Genomic DNA, 956 nt, shown 5'->3' on the forward strand with positions numbered 1-956 from the left:
ATGGCTCCACACGGTTCTGTGTCGTACGACACCTTTAAAACGACACTTATTAACAGAACTTCCGAGTCCCAACGAAAGCGACTTCACCAACTTCTGACATCCGAAGAATTGGGCGACAGAACGCCTTCCCAGTTTCTAAGAAGAATGAAGCAGCTTCTTGGAGATGAGAGCCTCCCCGACAAAGTGTTCAAGCAGCTTTTTCTCCAGCGTCTACCCTCCAACACACAGGTGGTTCTCGCTTCCACACGAGAATCCACATCCATTGAGGAACTGGCAGAGCTAGCGGACAAAATAGCTGAGGTACTACATAGGTTTTCCACGGTATCGACGGTGACGCCAGCCGCTCCCACTACCAATCCTTTCCTTGCGCCGACCAGTTCTTCCGAAATTGCGGACTTGCGTTCATTAATGACGCAGCAAGCCGCACAAATACAGACCCTCACAACCCAAATACAGGCCCTATCGCTTGGAAACCGGCGCCGAAGCAGCAGCCGACCGCATCGATATGGTAGACGATCCCGCAGTCCCAGTGCTACCCGCAACTCACCCGACACGTGCTGGTACCACCGAAAATTCGGTACACAGGCGCAGAAATGCACCATACCATGCTCATTCGCATCACCCAGTTCGGGAAACGGTACAGCCGGGAACTGAATGCGACGGACGTTCCTGGTTCGCACCCACAAAGTCGCCTGTTTTTCGTTTGCGATCGGGTAACAGGCACACGTTTCCTAGTTGACACCGGCGCGGAAGTCAGCGTAATCCCCGTGTCCAGCATTTCAGGAAAACGAACGGAGACATCAGTCTGTCTTCAGGCAGTCAATCACTCGCCAATCCAACAGTTAGGGAACAGTCCCTAACACTGAACTTGGGACTACGCCGCACATTCCAGTGGGTATTTGTCATCGCAAAACTGCCGACCCCTATCTTAGGAGCCGATTTCCTCCATCATTTCG

The 956-nt window shown here is 52.6% G+C and overlaps 1 protein-coding gene across 1 annotated transcript; it reads left to right on the top strand.

Moving 5' to 3' along the window:
* Nucleotides 1-654, top strand: LOC149129016 (uncharacterized). Its single transcript, XM_089346836.1, has one exon. It carries the CDS (start codon nucleotides 1-3, stop codon nucleotides 652-654), a length of 654 nt encoding a protein of 217 aa, XP_089202962.1.
* The last annotated feature ends 302 nt before the right edge of the window (nucleotides 655-956 follow it).

This window comes from Octopus bimaculoides, unplaced genomic scaffold, assembly GCF_046866305.1.
Source record: "Octopus bimaculoides isolate indiv1 unplaced genomic scaffold, ASM4686630v1 contig207, whole genome shotgun sequence".
NCBI classification, from domain to species: domain Eukaryota; kingdom Metazoa; phylum Mollusca; class Cephalopoda; order Octopoda; family Octopodidae; genus Octopus; species Octopus bimaculoides.

What these genes read in the sequence shown, in the direction of transcription:
- LOC149129016 (XM_089346836.1), top strand. Translation starts at nt 1, where the DNA reads ATGGCTCCACACGGTTCTGTGTCGTACGACACCTTTAAAACGACACTT.